At 46.4% G+C, this 15,873-nt stretch overlaps 1 protein-coding gene across 2 annotated transcripts in view; it reads right to left on the minus strand.

The window, feature by feature from the left end:
* The window catches only part of ITGA6 (integrin subunit alpha 6), a 142,102-nt gene that overhangs the window by 65,959 nt on the left and 60,270 nt on the right, over positions 1 to 15,873 (minus strand). For both annotated transcript variants that reach the window (XM_040357745.1, XM_040357746.1), the window contains exon 2: positions 1,074 to 1,198. In XM_040357745.1, the coding sequence (XP_040213679.1) occupies positions 1,074 to 1,198 (125 nt within the window). The remainder of the gene's footprint in view (positions 1 to 1,073; positions 1,199 to 15,873) is intronic.

A 15,873-nucleotide genomic window follows, 5' to 3' on the forward strand; every position in this document is an offset into this window, starting at 1 on the left:
GAATCCGGGGACACTGCCATAGAAGATGGTCAAAGGTGCCGACATAAATCAGGCACCTGGGGCACATAGAGCTGTGTGAGGGGCAGAATTTGGCCAGGCGCTGCAGGGTAAGGTATGCTATGTGCGTATTATAGGTTTGCGTGAGTCTATCAGACATTTTAGGGGACACCAATCTGTGGGTTTCCAATACTTCACCCCAATCCTCATCCTCCAAGTCTCCCACGCCATCCAGCCACCGCTGTTAAATAGAGTATGCAAGTTTAGTTGCAGCCGGAGTGGTAAGCATACTATAGAAAACAGTTGACAGATGGAATTTTTACATACAACTTTGCATAGAAGGGAGCAGGCTGTGTCCATGTCCGCTCTGTCATCTTCCTGCTTAGCAGGGATCAACGGACAGATCCCCCGTTGAGCAGGCAAATGTGCTGGTGGAGTCCGCCCACGTAAAATTGTAAAAAAAAAAATGAAATAAAATAAATCCTAAATTTTAGGTTGATGCTAGAACAGTTTAAAAGGAGAAATTTTCCAATTGGGGACAAAAGTTCTGGTAACCCTAGTGACACCCCAGGATTCCCTCACTTTGGAGGGATTTCCTGTCACTTCCTGTTTTGGTTATAACCATCCCTTACTCTAGTTCAGGGATCCTCAAACTACGACCCTCCAGCTGTTGTAGAACTACACATCCCATGAGGCGTTGTACCACACTGACATTCACAGACATGACTAGGCATGATGGGAATTGTAGTTCCTGAACAACTGGAGGGCCGTAGTTTGAAGACCCAAGCTCTAGTCAAACTGAAAAAAATTAAAAATATTTTGCTTTTAGGTCATAGGCACCGATAGAAGCCAGTAATTGTTCTGGGGCAGTGAAGCTACACCTATCCCTCATTGCCCTGGAACTATTATATGGCATATAATTCTGGGACTGGCAAAATTCACCAGATGCTCATCACACAAGTGTGTTGCATCATGACAAATTTCGTTTGAATCTCACAATGTTTGTTAAAAATACTTACAAAATACTTAAGAAGAGAGCAGTTTATTGAAATACTTATGAGAGGTTAGAAACATACCTGATTCATCAAACATAATTCTTTGGCATGGAGTTGTGGTTGTGATATCACAGTAGAACAATCCACCCGATACATTCGCTTTCTGACTGCTAAAGGCTTTTGCTCGAGGTGCACCGACCAACAGTCTGTAAACAAGGGAGATCAGGTTTAGATTCCTGGCAAATAGCTGTATTGGATTTCAGCAGTATTAAATGTCAGTAAATACACTTTAGCACAAAGATCATTATTAAAGTGGTTGTAAAGCTCAGTCATGAAATCTGAGCAAAGCACATATATCTGTAGTGTTTACTTAGAGTATCTCTCTCCAAAGCTCTAAGTGTCGTTTCTGTCTGGTGCTTCGTTCCTGTGTTATCAGCATGAGTTACTCCTGAGGCCTCGTACACACAACCGTTTTCCTCGACAAAATCCATCAAGAAACTTGGTGGCAGAGCTTTTTTGCAGAGGAAAACGGTTGTGTGTATGTTTTTCATTGAGAAAACTGTCGAGGAACTCGACGAGAAAAAAAGAGAACAAGTTCTCTTTTTCCTCGTCGGGAATCTCAATTTCCTCGTCGTGTTCCTCGTCGGGCTGGTTTTCGACGGAATCCCATTTTCATGTGCTCCTGCAACACTACCAGACAATATTTTTGGGGGTAAACTACAATTGAGCAGGCTCCTCTGTTTGATACTCTCATCTGAGATGGGCTAGCAGCATCTGATTTCTCCCCATCTCCTCTCACATAGGCATAAACATAAATGGTAGGCTATGCCAAGCGTTCATGTTTATGAAAGAACCAGCTGAGACTCATGCTTGTATATATAATAGTCCTCATGAATCTATGGCTGTCCATAGGTTATCAACTTAGAAAGCCTTCTACAAAGTACAATTTGTGCCTCCGTTTCCACGTCTCCACATTTTGTGAAGCTTGCGCCTTTCTTATTGGATTACGCTTGTAGCATTTAAAAAGCTTTTATAATAAGATAAAGAAACAAGCATCAATGCCCCGGTAAAATTTACCACCAGTGGCGGCACTTACTCCATCGGCAGCGGCACGGCAGGGAATGGCGGCACATCTGGGATTGGCGGGCACACAGCGGCAGGGATCAGCAGGCACATTGGGCAGGGGATCAGGTTGCAGCAGGCATCTGGCAGCATTTTCTGTGTCATCTTCTCTTATGAGATCACGGCGGCCTCCGCCAAGCGTCTCCTCCCCTCCTCCTAGGCATCCAATAGGATTGCCTGACCTTTCAGCTAATCGGAAAACGGGTATCAGACCAATGTTTCCTGATTGGTGGAGAGGCAATTCAGTGTTAGAAAAGCGAATATTCATTTGCTTTTCTAACACACCTGGGTGGGCTCTGAGCACAATGCTCTTCACTCCGAGACTACCCTATTTTGAAGCCTATGGCTCTAATCAGGTGCTTTAAAAAACACCCCCGCTGCTGTATTTCATGTGCCCGGCATCCTGAAAGAGTACGGATGCATGAATAAAGGGTGGCCATGGCGGCCGTGGATAGATTCATGCTATCTACCCATTAACCATATGGGTGGGTGGCTTAGATAGAGGGGGCAGCGCCCGTTCGCCCTTAAGGGTGGGGCCGCACCCTAGGCCAAATGCCCAAAATGGCATTTCACAATTGCAGACGTATGCGCTTTATACATCGGTGACTACAGAATAAATGTTTACAATATTTCATAATATGAAAAGGTGCCGTTTACTTTCACTTCATTTTCCGTAAATGACATACACCGTTGGTGCTCTAAACATTGATAATCCATACTGATATTAAATCTACTTGAAACATTGGACATAAAAATGACATTGTCACTATGATCTACAAACATTTCAACAAATATTATATTCATTCTCTCTGAGCAGAAGGAGGTTTTTTGCTGGTAATGTCACTGCTGCTAATCTTCAGTAATTGAATGTGCGAGTGATACAATAGACTTGCAGAGACTCGGTCACACCATTGACAGATGTGATGAGTGTGGACACGAAGGGCTATTCACAGCCGCAGCCCAGCGTTGATGGCTGAAACTAATACAGTTAAGTAATGGAGAATTTCATTGCTTAAATGAATAGAGCTATTGCTGGTAACTTCTGTATTGACCTAGTCCTTCTGAAATGGACTAAACTAAAATTAAGTTAGAAGCACATTTATTTGATGTACTTCTAAGATTAGAAGATTGCAATCATTATTCAGCTTACATGCCGATGTGTGTCATATCGTGGGATGTGTTATTGGGTAAGTGTTGATTATCAAGGCAGATTGTACCATTTAGAAGCGGATCTACAGATAACTACTATATCTCTATATGGATGGAAAAACCACAGAGCAATGCCAGCAGAGATTGTTGATCCATAAAACACAATAGCTCCTCTGGCGGGATTCCCCCATCAACACTGAGGCCCCGTACACACGTCCGAGAAACTCGACAGGCAAAACACATAGTTTTGCTTGTCGAGTTCCTTGTGAAGCCGCCAAGGATCTCGGCGGGCCAAAATTTCCCATTGAACAACGAGGAAATAGAGAACATGTTCTCTATTTGGCCCGACGAGATCCTCGTCGGTTTCCTCGGCCGAAAGTGTACACACGGCCGGGTTTCTCGGCAGAATACGGCTCCGATCGAGTTTCTGGCTGAATTCTGCCAAGAAACTCGGTCGTGTGTACGGGGCCTCACTGTATTGATGGGGAAATCGAGCGATTTTTCTTCCCTGCAACCTGTTGCTGCAGGAAGGAAAATCACATCATCTATGACCTGCCTAAAGGCCCACACACAATAAGAAAATCATAAGTAAACGTACGACGAATGATCTGTCAACTTTCTGATCGTTAGCATAGTGCTTTGGACAGCGGATTCCGTCTTTTCGGGTGACAAAAAGTAAAGCTTCAGGCTATAAAATTTTTATCATATGTGAACATAATGTCCGATTTTCATTTAATTAGTATGGTTTTCGTCCGGAAAAAAAATTGTATGCAAGACTACGCATGCTCGAAAGCATAATAATGCATACAAAACAAATTACATCACTTCTGAAGTTGTATTATATTGTTCGAAAATTTTCGCATGTTGAGTAACTTCTTCACTTTCGATATGAGACTAGCATGCAACAAAGAACGAATGAATATTCATCTGATAATCTGATCATGTGTATCAGGCTTTAGAGGCAAAGCCTACTTAAAGATAGTATGTCCCAGGAAAACCATTGCTCAAAGTTTCTCATCTGGTACTGTCAATACTTCAACTGCTCAATATGCCACATTCTAAAGTAAATACTCTGACATTTTAATAGCGGAATAAAAGGGAGCAGGGCAAGGCTTAATCCCAAAATGGGCATAAATCAAGGCCTATTTTATTACACACTTAGGTAGTTAATTGGGCTGAAAAATAGAGGGAGGTCCATTGAATTTAATGTCTCACAACTCATTTGTAACTGTTGCCAACTTTACCAAACAGGAGAAAGAAAATTATTCCTGAACCTCCAAGACCAGCCAGCTCCATTATTTAGACACAAATATCTTATCCCTGTGCTTGCAGACACACTCCAAATACATGCAAGTAGGTTAAAGTGGGTCTAAAGGCTCAAGGTTTTTTTTTGTGCCCAAAAAACCTTCACCAATGAGCCAATGAGGAGAAGGGGCAGGGCCTGCTTGGGTGCCCCCCTTGCAAGATGCTTGCTCTGGGGGCACTTGGTAGGAGGGAGGGGCCAAGACCAGAGTCCCTGCTCTGTGTAAAACCACTGCACAAAGCAGGTGAATATGACATGTTTGTTATTTTAAATAAAAAAAAAATAAAGCCTTTAATATCACTTTAATTGTCTGCTGTCTAAACTGGCCCAAGTATGTGTTTGTATGCATGTGAGATTGGGACCTTAGATTGTAAGCTCCTTGAGAACAGGGACTGATGTAAATGTACAGTATGTAAGGTACTGCCTAAAGCCTCGTACACACGACCGAGGAACTCGACGGGCGAAACACATCGTTTTCCTCGTCGAGTTCCTTGTTAGGCTGTCGAGGAACTGTGTGTACGCGGCATTACAGTGTCTCCTAAAAATTCAATCAGATTATTTGCTGTTTATGGACAAAAAAAATGAATGACTATAAAATAGTAGCATTAATTTGTGTTTTTTTAATCTTCCTGAAGTCCAACTGTCAATGATACATTCCATACTCTCCAAAAAAAAAAAAATATACCCTCTGAACCAGAAACAAGCACTTTTAAATGTCCCATTGTTTGGATATTCCACTTGGCAGAAAAAAAAAATCATGTTTCCTAAAGAATTTTTGGCCTGTAACAGTAAATATAGCCTTTCTCCAACAGCTTTCTACCTATGTGTCAGTGGTGGCCCGTCCATAGGAGCCTTGCCCCCCTAATCGCTATATGCCCGGCCCCTAACCTCCATGCAGGGAGCTGGATGCATAGAGTTCTATAGTTTTTTTTTTTGCAAAGCACATGATTAGAGCCGGAGGCTTTTGAGCAGGGCTGGCAAACGGGGCTGTCGAGCGGGCCCGGCAGTTGGAAGGGGGATTTGTTTGCTGCCCCCCCCCCCCCAAAAAAAAATGAAGCACCAGCTGCCACTGCTATGTGTATTCCAGACACCAGTTTCTATGACGGGAAGAACTACAATGCTCTGGCTAAAACCACCCACCGGATGCAGTGCCAAGTGGTCATGTGACCTGAACCAAAAAGCTTTGGCTAGAAAAACTGCAGGAAAATCTGTCTTGATTTTTTTATCCTTTCCTAATGGTGAGGTTTGGAGAGGAGGTTTGAGCTTGCCACTACCATGTGGAGAACCCTTAGGATTTATGAAAGTTGTGATTTACAATTTTTGGACAAATAATTTGCAGGTTCCCCGCTAGAAATAAGAAACAACCTGTAATGTCGTGTATAGCTTTTGCCTTGGTCAGCTGGGTTACAAGAGACAATAAATAGAAGCAATTATACATCAGACAGGAGGCTCATATCTTATGCATTAATCCTTCTTTATTAATGCTCACAGCAGAAGTGTAAAACCTTTAACGAATGTAATAAAAGAAAAAACTGGTAGAACCACACCTCCCAGCAGTCCCATGGCCTAAACCACTCCCATTCCAGTCTCTATAAATGGACTGCTCTCACTAGAATCTCCCTCTTTCTTTCTGCTCACGGCGGAGCATAGATAAGTATACATGGATTATTAGATATTGATATTACTTATATATTTATATTATATATATTTCTATGTCTTTGTGGTGCGATTTTGAAGAGATCCCATATCTCCTTGATACCTAAGCTTTCTTCCAAGCTCTTTTATTTTTAATGTACTATACCTTACACCTACTTTATCCTTAGCACTTTTCTGTGCCTCTATATATTTTTTCCTTACCTCCGTTCCGCTGACACCGCTGATTGTCAGATCTGTCAGCGATCTGCGCACCCCTCCCTCTCTTTCCTTTCTCCCATGCGGCGCGCCATCTCGGGCAATCTTCCCCTTCTCTCCCCTCCATAGGACGAACGTGCGTCGCCAGGTAGGCGGAGCCTCCCCTCACTCCACTTCTGCAGAGCCGCCCCCGCCGTCCTATCGCTTCGCGCTCTGGACTCGGGAGACGTGCTCTCTCACACCTTCCAACCAATAGACGCCTGGGGGCCGTAGTCTCGCGAGACTTCGCCCCCAGAGCGCTCTCACTTACAGGCTCTCCTCCCGTCGCGTGTCAGTCGGCGCTGGTGACCGGAGGGAGAGCCTGGTATAGTTCTGTCACCGCATTTTCTCCTGGGAATTTAATTCCCATCCTTACCCTGTGCCCACATCCTACCGCCCCAGAACCTTTAGGTGATACCTGCCATATATATATATATACACATTATTTTTCAAACATCTGCAAAATTTCTGTGCATCATTAACCCTTGCACCGCTGTCTCTCTCCTTCATCACCATGACTGAAGAGGGCTCCCCCTCCCCCACAGGGCAGGAATTAATCCTGGAACCTACTCATCTTCTCAGTACTTCCCAATTACAGGACATCATTAACCAGTCTGTCCAAGCAGCACTAGCAGTAACTACCGCTTCTGGGGCTTCTCAATCCAACTATCCCCCTGTGTCCGTACCACCCGGCACAGAACCGGCCACAAAGAAGGGAAAATCTTCCTTTAAAAGGAAGAACGTGGTAACGGTTTATGACTCCCCGGCAGGGGAAGCTAACAATATGCTACGAGCAGATCCTTCCACGGACTGCCACCCCACGCATCCTACAGACCCTTTTCAACCTCTGAGCCTCAGAGAGTCAACAAAAAGGCATGGTTCCGCTAAGAGAGCCAAACCAGACTCTTACATCATAGAGTCAGACGACGATTCATCCGCCGAGTCGGATAAATCAGAGGTCTCAGGGTCTGATGATTATTATGAGGAAGAGGATGCGGGGGCTTCGGCAATCCTCCCGGATGCCAACCCTGACAAACAGGGCAAAGACGTATTAGACGCCACGGGGGAACCTCTTTTCAATCCTGACACTATCTCACATCCCCGCTCAGGGGACTGGTCTCCCCTGCCCCATGTGTCCCAGTATGTAGAGCTCTGGGCACGGAGACCATTGGATAAATCCAATCGCAACAAACTTAGAGCGGAGTGCCCCCGCCCGCATATCCCTATGAAAGCGGTTGTCACACCTACAGTGGACCCTATACTGATGAAATACCTGATTAAAACAGGAAAGATGCCTAAGAAAGGGATCGATCGGTCCTTCAATAATATCCAGGATCGTATCCTGGACCTGTTTGGCCCCCTGACAAAAATTCTGAATCTGGCGGAACAATCCGCAACAACTGGCCAAGGGGTTGACCTAAATCAACTGCGCGGTTGGGCCCAAAGAGCCATATGCCTTACGGGCAACGCCAACACCGCCTGTTCAGTCGAGCGCAGACGCTCAATTCTCATGCGCCTCGACCCGCAACTGGCCCACTTAGCAGAGTCCGAGCCAGGCCCCTCGGCAGAGGGCATGCTTTTTGGCGAGTCCTTAATAAAGGACATTAATAAATTTGTTGGAATGTTCAACAGCCTGGACAAGGCTCAAACATCTCTGAAGAAAACCAATAATACCAGAGTTTTTCCCCGGGCCGGCAGAAACAGGGGCCGTTCTGCCGGCCGATACAACACGGGCAGACCCTTCCAGAGGTCTTCTGCCCAAACACACTATAACCAGGCTCCCGCCCACTATACCACCACCGCGCAACCGGCACCATTCTTCCCCCCCCGTGGAAGACCCTGGAGAGGACGCGGCCAAAGAGGATACCCTCGTTCACGCCCGTATTCCGGTGAGTACCACTCTCATTCCCTTTCCCCTCATACCGGTGGGAGGCCGCCTAATGTTTTTTACGCACGCCTGGTCTGCGATTACGGCAGATCCCTGGGTTCTGAACACGGTAACGGGTTTCCAGATAGACCTGGTCTCCCCACCGACTCTGGGGATAATACCTCCCCCTATCCATTTTTCAGAACAAAATGTGACCCTTATAGACACCGAACTTCGAGAATTGTTAGCCAAACATGCGGTCACCGAAGTCGTCACCCCTTCCCCGGGTTTCCTCAGCAACCTCTTCCTGGTCAAGAAGAAGGGGGGGGGGTTATCGCCCGGTCATAAATCTCCGAGACTTGAACCAACATGTCGCCTATCGGCATTTCAAAATGGAAGGCATCCACTGCCTCCGGGACCTACTCACCCCAGGGGACTGGTTGGTGAAGGTAGACCTGAAGGACGCCTACCTCACAGTTCCCATGCACCCAGAGTCTCAGCACCTCCTCCGCTTCAGATGGTGGGGTCGCATCTGGCAGTTTACGTGCCTACCGTTCGGCCTGTCCTCAGCCCCGTGGTGCTTTACCAAGCTCCTGAAACCGGTTGTGGCAGCTCTGAGGAGCAGGGGAGTTCGTCTGATCATTTACCTGGACGACCTTCTCATAATGACTTATTCCAGAAATCTGGCGTATCGTCACATGAACTGGACCATCGACCTGTTACAAAGCCTGGGCTTTGTAATCAACCGAGAAAAATCGGTTCTCGTCCCTGCACAGGAGATGGAATTCTTGGGTTTCTCTATAGACACCCAACTCGCTATTCTGCGACTCCCCAGCGAGAAATTGGCTCTAATCCGAAAAGAGATCAGGGCGGTTCTGCGCAAGGGTTTCTTATCCCTACGCATTCTAGCACGCATAGTCGGCCTACTAGCTGCATCCATACAGGCCATCTTCCCGGCTCCCTTACATTACAGGGCCCTACAGAGGTTAAAAATCTTACACCTGCGACGGGGCCTCCGCTACGCGGACGAAGTGTCCATATCCCCAGAAGCTCAGGTCGAGTTACGCTGGTGGCTCCGCCACGCCACCGAGTGGAACGGCCGGACAATTTTCAACGCACAACCAGATGTTGTCATCGAATCGGACGCGAGCCGACATGGCTGGGGCGCCCGCTTGGGGCTACTGTCCACAGGAGGGATCTGGTCCAGGGAGGAATCCCTGTTACATATCAACGCTTTGGAACTCTCAGCGGCTCTGTTCGCCATTCAGAGTTTCCTGACAACACGGACCAACTGTTGCGTATTATTACGCATGGACAATATTTCAGCGGTTCAATACATCAACCGCCTGGGAGGTACCAGATCCAAGATTCTAGCGGACATCTCCGCGGAGATCTGGCATTTCTGTCTGTCTCGAGACATCTCTCTGCTAGCGGAATACATCCCGGGGGTCTCCAACACAGTAGCAGACTGGAACTCTCGATATCTGGTAGACTCCAGCGACTGGGGCTTGGACCGTTCGGTTTTCACCCAGATAAATTTACTTTGGGGACCTTTGGGCATAGACCTTTTCGCCTCCCGCCTCAACCACCAACTACCCCACTTCTTCAGTTGGAGACCGGACCCAGGGTCCTCGGCAGTGGACGCTTTCCGCCACTCCTGGACAGGGGGCACACATTATGCGTTTCCCCCCTTCTCAATGATCCCCAGGGTCCTTCGGCAAATCGCCAATCAGGGAGCAACGGTGGTTCTGATCACACCGTGGTGGCCAGCTCAACCTTGGTTCCCTCTGCTGCTGGACTCGATCGTCGACCACCCCAGAGTCCTTCCCCAGTTCCCTCGGATTCTGTTACACCCGACCAAGGGCATTCACCCCTTAGTGGAAGAAGGCAACCTACTGCTCCTAGCATGGCTGGTCTCTGGATGCCAGACCCGGGTGACGGCCTTTCAAGCTCGGCTAGAGACCTCCTCACCATGGCCTGGGCCCCGGGGACTCGGTCGGCATACCGATCAGCCTGGCTGCTTTGGGTACGTTGGTGTGACCAACGGCAAGCTGATCCCTTGCATGCCCCTATAACCATCATTGCGAACTACTTGGCGGAGTCTTTTGCCTCTGGCAAGGCTTACAGTTCCATCAATGTTTACAGGTCGGCCATATCGGCCTATCACTATCCAGTGGATTCCAGGCCTGTCGGCAAACACCCCCTGATCTGCAGACTCCTGCGAGGTATCAGGTTCAAACGACCCCCGCGGCCTAAGTATCAGTCCACTTGGGACGTTTCCAGGGTCCTTGCCATGCTCTCGAGCTGGGAAGACAATGAGTCACTGTCTCTTAAGATGCTGTCATTCAAACTTACCATCCTGCTTTGTCTGATTTCTATAAAGCGCGTTTCCGACGTTAGAGCCTTGGACATCTCTAGGCGACACTTTTCACCTCAAGGCGTCAAGTTCACGATAGTCCGCAGGACAAAGACCGGCCTACACTCGGTCTTTTATCCCTTCTTCCCTTCACATCCACGACTCTGTGTGGTTAGATGCCTACAAGCATACGAAGCTAGCACCGTGGATCTACGTAGTCCGGATTCCTCCCAACTATTAGTTTCTTACATCAGACCTCATCATCCGGTCACAACCGCCACTCTAGCGCGCTGGGTTAGGTCCACCATGGCGTTGGCGGGTATAGACATCACGCTATTTGGAGCACACTCGGTCAGAGGGGCCATGGCTACCAAGGTGATGGCGACCGGAGGCTCACTCTCTGAGCTATTAATGGCGGCTGACTGGTCCTCTGAATCAGTCTTCCGTTTTTTCTATTTCAGACCGGAGGATCATGTTGCCATGTCTGTTTTATGATGTTTGATTGCTATGTAATGTTTTGACCTTTTCTTGGTATATACATTTATGCTGTGTTAGCTTTGAACTTGCATAAGATATGAGCCTCCTGTCTGATGTATAATTCGAGATTTTCCTAGCTTGTGACGGAAAATATTGATTATATGAAGACAGGAGGCGAGTATCTTCCCTCCCTTCCCAACCCTTTCATGTTTTGGGTCTTCTATTTCAGGCTACTGATTTTTCGTTTACCCGGAGTCGTTCGTTCGGTTGACCTATGGTTAGGGTGATGTTCCCCTGTTCGGTTCAATCAACAAGTACTGTGGGTCGACACAGTCGGGTCCTACGACATTCCTCCTTTGAAGGTCTTCGGTTACAAATCGCGGGCTGACTGGCCGAAGAGTCGGTAATCGGAGAATAAGAAACGACACCTCCTACTCACGCAAAGAAAGAGGAAGATTCTAGTGAGAGCAGTCCATTTATAGAGACTGGAATGGGAGTGGTTTAGGCCATGGGACTGCTGGGAGGTGTGGTTCTACCAGTTTTTTCTTTTATTACATTCGTTAAAGGTTTTACACTTCTGCTGTGAGCATTAATAAAGAAGGATTAATGCATAAGATACTCGCCTCCTGTCTTCATATAATCAATATTTTCCGTCACAAGCTAGGAAAATCTCGAATTACTAACCCAGCCCTGTCTATAAAAGGGAAGGCTTATGGCTGCCAAATTCTAAGTGTGTGTCGGAGCTGCAAGGGTGAGCCAACAATTCTGTTTTTCTTTTTTTCACAGCAAACAAGGTCCCTTTATTTACTGAAACTTCTAAATGTTAACCCTGCAATAAAGTTAAAAAATAAAAACCTGTTTAAAAAAAAAGTTGATAAATAATACTTAGCTCCTGTACTACATGGGGTGACATCAGCATCCTTGGGAACTCACCAGTGGAATGGTGACATTACCCTCAACTAGGTGGTGCAAGCAGAAGCAGCGGTAAGGTAAATACATTCCCACCTTATAGATAGCTAAAAAGATCAATGGTGTCAGTGGAAACTTATTTTAGAGGCAGAAATTGTCATTGCTCAAGGAACCTCTAGCAACCCCTGAAGGAACCCTCGTGTTTCACGCAGCGGTGGCTGATGCTCAAAATTTTTTGGAAGCACAAACAAAATGAAAAAAAAAAAAACACATCAAGCATAGCCACTGTGCCCATCAAACGCAGCCACTGTACCCATAAATTGCAGCCACTGTGCCATCAAATGGTACCCATCAATTGCTGCCAGTGTGCCCATCAATTATTGCCAGTGTGCCCATCAATTGCCGCCACTGTGCCCCATCAATTGCTGCCAGTGTGCCTCATCAATTGCTGCCAGTGTGCTCCATGAATTGCCACCAGTGTGTCCCATCAATTGCCGCTAGTGTGCCCCATCAATTGCCGCCAGTGTGCCCCATCAATTGCCGCCCGTGTGCCCCATCAGTTGCCGCCAGTGTGCCCCATCAATTGCCACCCGTGTGCCCCATCAGTTGCCGCCAGTGTGCCCCATCAATTGCTGCCAGTGTGCCCCATGAGTTGCCGCCAGTGTGCCCCATCAGTTGCCGCCAGTGTGCCCCATCAGTTGCCGCCAGTGTGCCCCATCAGTTGCCGTCAGTGTGCCTCATCAAATGCTGCCAGTGTGCCCCATTAAATGCTGCCAGTGTGCCCCATCAATTGCCGCCAGTGTGCCCCATCAATTGCCGCTACTGTGCCCCATCAAATGCTGCCAGTGTGCCCCCACCGCCTGGCACTCAACTGTCTTGGCGCTGTCCTCCACGCTCCGAGTCCTCATGTCTTCTCCCATCCTCTTCCCGTCCACAGTGCCTGTTGCTTCAGCCAATCCGGTGATAGGGTAACCAGACCCGAGCACCTGATTGGCTGAGAGGTGGGTCAGTGTTAGGTAAGCGATTTATTCACTTTCCTAACACAACACTGTGTAAACAGGGAACGCACAGCCTTGCGCCTGCTGTTTATCAATTTGGAAGCCTATAAGGCTTCATTCACACTTGGCGGACTCCGTCGCTACGGAGTCCGCCTGCTCCCGTCGGCTCAGCGGGAGATCAGTCCGCAGATCTCCGCTGAGCCGACGATGACAAGCTCCTCTATGCTCACTGAGCGAGGAGGGGCTTGTCGGGCACCGCTGTGTCCCTATGGAGTGATCTGATGAAAACGGACAGAATGTCCGTTTTCATCAGATCTTACCCGATCTGATCCGCATGGACGGATGGGGACGTGGCCCCCATACGTCTGTTTTTAGCGGGTCGGATCGGGTCGGATGTCAGCGGACATGTCTCCGCTGACATCCGACGCTCCATAGCGATGCATGGAGCGGCCGCTCAGGTCCGCCGACAGACGGACCCGAACGGCCAAGTGTGAATGAAGCCTTAGGCTATTACAACTGCTCCTAAATTATTAAACTTGACAGCTAGTAACCCGCGTTTAAAACGCCCGTTTGCCGCGTTTACATGCCGCGTTTGCCGCATTTAGAAGTGTTTCAATAATAAAAAAAAATGCAATAACAGCTCAAAATATCTGTTCAATAAAATACACTATACTTTCCCTTTAATGCACATTTTATTACGCTTGCTTCTGCTTTCACAATTATTATTATAGTTTAATTTAAAGGGTCACTAAAGGAAAACATTTTTTTAGCTGAAATGACTGTTTACAGGACATAGAGACATAATAGTTAACTGATTCCTTTTAAAAATGATTAAAAATAGATAAAAAAAACAATCATATAATGTGCCTGCAGTGTAGTTTCGTTTTTGTTGTTGTTTGCTGGTTCTCTGATGTACAGAGAGCCACTAGAGGGCAGTCAGCCAATAGAGAGCAGTGATACTTTGTCTAAAACTCCTCAGCACCAATCCAGTTTCGTTTTACACACAGCTCCTTGATTAGTGACCACCGTGAGAAATCTCCCAGTACTGTGGTTATCAGGAAACAGGCAACCAGGAAGTGTCCAGAACAGAGAGGATTTACAGCAACATCAGAGCAAAAACGAACAATGAGCACATGAAACCAGGACTGCAGTAAGGTAAAGGAAGCTATTTAGCTAAAAAAAAAAATTCCTTTAGTGACCCTTTAATATACATGATATGCAGTTAGGAAAAAGATTTCTTAGATTTAGTGGTAAAAAAAAATAGTATAAAATCCCTGTGTGAGACCGGCACTGAGGGGAACAAGTGAATCAGCAACTTTGTGTTATTATTGTGCAAACCCCCTCCCCAAGCAAATTTAATTAGGCCGGGAAAAAAAACATCACCGGTCTACCAAAACAACACTGTGCTGTCTCTCCACTAATTGTGTCCCTTTCCCATGCGGAAACATTGCATTGTTTTATCCTCAGCTAAGAGCACCCGCCATGAGGGCTCTATAGTGTGCTGAAACGGTGTAATGCAAACATTTCTTCTCATAACGCTGTATAGAGGTAAGATTTTATCCTCCAGAAGTCCACATTAATATGGCAACACATCATACAATTTTAGTTCTGAAATCTTACTAAACCAAGGACCCTGCATTCACAATATCTGGTCTCTCACAGGACACAGAACATGGAAATGCAATTATTTTAGTAAATATAAACTGCTAAATAACTTTTTTTTTTTATCAGCAGTATATAGCAGTCTTGTGACTTCTCTCAGTGTCTGGTTAGTAGGAGGAGTTTTCATTCTTCTCTGACTATCCTATGAGGCGTCAGAATCCCTGAGCCTCTGTCTGGACAGTGCTGATTGGCCCTGAGCTGATCACATGCACCTTCCCAAGAAAAAAATAATCATAGCAATACACACCAAACTGAGCCTGTGCAGAGTGCCCCCAAGACTCTGTTCTATCAGGTGATGTATTGGGGACTGTGGAAGAAGGGGAGGGTTAAAGAGGACAGGATCAAACAGTCTTTTTACACAATGCAGAGGATTAACCCCTTGGGTTCCACAGTGAGTATAACAAGCACAAGCATACTTTACTGCATATTAAAGCTGCACGATTCTGGCTAAAATGAGAATCACAATTTTTTTGCTTAGCATAAGGATCATGATTCTCAGGCCTCGTACACACGACAGTTTCTCTGCAAAAACCAGCAAGAAACTTGCTGGAATTTTTTTTTTTGCCGAGGAAACTGGTCTTGTGTACATTTTTCGACGAGGAAACTGTCGAGGATCCCGTCGAGCCAAAAAGAGAGCATGTCTTCTTTTTCCTCGACGGGAATAGAGAAACTTGCCTTGTCGAGTTCCTTGACAGCCTAACAAGGAACTCGACGAGGAAAACGATGTGTTTCGCCCGTCGAGTTCCTCGGTCGTGGTGTAACATCATCTTTCACATTATACTAAAAAATTGGTTTACTTTTTTTTTTTTATTCAAGTGTATTTTTTTTTTCAATAAATTGCATTTGAAAGACTGCTGCGCAAATAGTGTGACATAAAATATTGCAACAAACGCCATTTTATTCTCTATGGTCTCTGCAAAAAAAAAAAAAAAACATACATCATGTTTGGAGGTTCTATGTAATACTTATTTTAACTTGTAAGCAACAAGTGTCAGAAAAAGGTTTAAAATCGAACAATCGTTAAATTTCAAACAAAATTCTACTAGTGTATGGCCAGTTTTATGGAGCAGGTAACCATCGCCATTGGCTCCCGCTGCTGTCAATCAGGGCCAGTGACAAGGAGCCATGCTCTGGGACACACAGAGCCG

The sequence above is a fragment of the Rana temporaria genome, chromosome 6, assembly GCF_905171775.1.
Source record: "Rana temporaria chromosome 6, aRanTem1.1, whole genome shotgun sequence".
Lineage (NCBI taxonomy): Eukaryota > Metazoa > Chordata > Amphibia > Anura > Ranidae > Rana > Rana temporaria.